General features: G+C 38.6%; 1 protein-coding gene across 1 annotated transcript; it reads left to right on the top strand.

The window, feature by feature from the left end:
- The first annotated feature begins 2,357 nt into the window (after window positions 1-2,357).
- Window positions 2,358-2,804, top strand: LOC130463050 (uncharacterized). The gene has a single exon (XM_056832068.1). It carries the CDS (start codon window positions 2,358-2,360, stop codon window positions 2,802-2,804), a length of 447 nt encoding a protein of 148 aa, XP_056688046.1.
- Window positions 2,805-3,302: the final 498 nt, after the last annotated feature.

Here is a 3,302-nt window from a genome sequence, read left to right as displayed (position 1 = left end):
GCACTGAAGTTGCTGCCTGGCCTTCTGGTCAGGCACAGCGGCCTCGGTGCTCACGCATGAAGAAAATACGTAGCAAAAAAAAAAACTTTTTGTGAAAAAAAATTGCTACGAGGGCGTATGAAAAAGCACTTGATTCCAAAAGCGACTTATAAAAAAAATAACTCTTTGTGTCGTTGTTAGGCCTCCTACGACGACAATGTTCGGCTCCAAAACCGAGCACGCTAATTGAAATAATCTTGAATGTCACATGGGCAAAGTATTCAAAAAATTATGTTCGAATAAAGTCTTCAAGAAAAAAAATAATGTTCAAATAAAAAAGTAAATAAATCCGAGTCTAGACTAGGCTATGCCAAAGTACAATCCAAATCCTAAATCGCAGTTGTCTTATCCATAGAATCGGTCCTAATGCTTGGTGTCGCTCTGCAAGTTAAAAGGTTAAACCATATTGAGTCTCCCTTCCTAACATTTAAATCAATAAGCACCCATATGTAATTGTCATCCCTTGCTAAGAATCCACGACCCCAATACTCTCTCTCACCAATAAAAATAATATATTATAGTATTTGCAAAATGGAAACGGTCACATTCTGAAAATCATTCCCCCGTAGTCGCACAACCCCTAAAAGGTGTCAATACCATTGGCAAAGAAAAAAATTAATGGCCTCAAGGCTTATAATCACATTGGGTCACGACTATCATAGTCCTCTCGAGTCACTCGCTCCTTGAAATACTACCAAGTACGGACTAAAAGATTTTTCATGAATGCAACATGACCAACCATGAAAATACCCAAATCGGCATACCATAAGGCTACCATTAGGGCAAAGCAATACACACTAAGAGAGAAGCCGCACTAATGATTCTAGTCTTGCAAAAATAAAAATTCGATCTCCCCAACTAACTACCTTGCCAACATTAAGCAAAATGGCGCATGACAAATGAACACCCAAGGGTTAAAATCTAAAGTGTCAACCAACGAAAGTTATGGTCCAATTAGCCTAAGTCTGAGAGTTGCTTGGTCAAGTATTATAGGCTTACGCCATGTCATTATTTTGAGTCTAGCCACCTCCTTGTATTCATACACGGGTTATAATTAGAAAGATTAATGAAAGTTCGAGTCTAAATCACAATTTCCAATTAAATCCCAGAAACTGGAGTCTGAAAAGAAGCAAAAAAAAGTTATTTTCGATGCAATTCTTTCGTTAAATTTCAATAAGGTAAAAACAAGATTTCGAATCTACGCTATTTGCACACTTTAAGAAACGACTAAATACGCTTGCAAAGTAAGACAATTAAAAGGTCCACCCTAGGCCTATTAAAGCTATAGGTCCACTATAGGCCTACCAAACGAGGCTCACTCAGTCTCGCCTCGTGACTCAAAGACCACAACCATCTACCTTTAGCCCAAATAAAAAAATTGATTGAAGGATTTATGTTGGGGAGAAATCCCGAGCAAAAAGGAAAAAAAATAGAAAGAGAAAAGGGAGAGCGAAAAGAGCGAGCCATGAAATACTTAGCCCGTACCTCCCAAAGTGCGGAACTTACCAAAGTGAACGAAGGAAAAGAACTGAGTCAACCAATCCAAATCATGCCACAAAAGCTACATAAAGTTCTACGATGTCTACCCTTTCCAGTCCTTATGTTCTTAGACGCCTTCGCTCTGGGGCTCCTGTTCAGCTCATTTAACCCATCCATGTTATCATTGCCATAACCCAAGAAACCATTACCTCGACTCTTGTTCATGAACTTGTTGTCAAACCGCAAACCGCGCACGGCCATTGACACGTGCGTCATACCCATTATTTTTAAAGCTCAAACCTGCTCTTACACCACCATTAGCATAAGGACCATATAACTTGTTTGGATACATCCTGTTGATATACCCTTGAGCCGTCCCCATGCTATTCATTGGCCTTGGTTGATGTTTTCCTCATGCTTGACCATTACCTATACAACTTATCCCAACTCATTCAACCCATCTTTGAAGCTGTCTTGAGTCACGAATAAAAAAAAGACCAATGAAAAGTACAAAAAAAAAATAAATAATAAAAAGCAAACTTTGCAAAGCGCCTTTAAAAGTTCGTCTAAAAATAAAAAGAAGCATTTAGCGCAACAAAAAAGATCCGCCCAGAAGTCATTTTCAGCGCCCAGAGCTGGGCTCCGAAATCATTAGCGCCCCAGCCTGGGCGCTGATTCTCTCTGCTCGCCAAATATTGTCCAGAAGTGCTCGTCATTTTATCCGAACATGCACGGAAAAATAACGAACACTTGGAGGGGTACAGCACGTATTCAGATATACGTACCACCAAAAAAAATACATGTACTCAAAAATAAATATAAAACAAATTTGCTGGCTGATGGTCCAAGGGAGACTGCAAACAAGAGAAAGGCTAGATAAGATTGGGGTCTGTAACACTACTACATGCTTGCTTTGTGAGGCAAAAGATGAAACTCACCCACACCTTTTCTTTGACTGTGAATACAGTAGAAGATGTCTACAGGGGGTTGAGGAATGGCTAGATATTCCTACTAGCAAAGTACATTATATGGGCCTGCTGAGGTGGGTCAAATGGAAGAGCCAGTGCAGCAAATTTCAAAAGACAGCAATACACACTGCTGTCAATGCTACTGTGTATAATCTATGGAGAGCAAGAAATGATACTCTCTGGAATCAGAAGGTTCCTACCCCTTCAACTACTATCAGATGCATTCAGAGGAGTGTGATTGACAGATTAGCTCATATAGGTGCTAAGCAATCTAGCACAAATGACCAGATTTGGTGGAAGAGCAAATGCACTATTTAGGCTTTGTTTCTTCTCTTTTCTTCCCTATGACTGTTGTCATGTTGTTTGCTCCTTAGCCTCCATGGCTTAGGACTTTGTTTGTAATCTGGTTTTTCAAGCAATGAAATCTACTCTGACTTATCAAAAAAAAATAATATATAAAACAAATTTTTGGCTTATGGCAAAGCAACAGATTAAAATAATAATAAACTTCACTTATTCTACCGTTTCAAATAATATGTTTCTATCTCAGAACATACTTATCGAATTCGGCATTCTAAGAAATCATTTTCTAGGCTAAGAACTACGCAAGACCTGATTCCAAATTAAATCTATTTAAGGCGGATACGTAGGCAATCCATGATTCGGTCCAACCAATTTGCAAAAATATTAAAGCCTATAGAAAAACAAGAATAAGAAATAGAGTCCCTTATTGAAATTTAATTACTTGCAATCCAAGTCGAAAGAAATATAGAAGTCAAAGGAAGAATCCAACTCATCAAAATGCCAAAACGAGCA

This window comes from Spinacia oleracea, chromosome 6 (assembly GCF_020520425.1).
Source record: "Spinacia oleracea cultivar Varoflay chromosome 6, BTI_SOV_V1, whole genome shotgun sequence".
NCBI classification, from domain to species: Eukaryota; Viridiplantae; Streptophyta; class Magnoliopsida; order Caryophyllales; family Amaranthaceae; genus Spinacia; species Spinacia oleracea.
This window is presented reverse-complemented; position numbering and strand designations above follow the sequence as displayed.

Bases quoted from the DNA above. Each gene is read 5' to 3' on its own strand.
- LOC130463050 (XM_056832068.1), top strand. From the start codon at position 2,358: ATGGTCCAAGGGAGACTGCAAACAAGAGAAAGGCTAGATAAGATTGGG.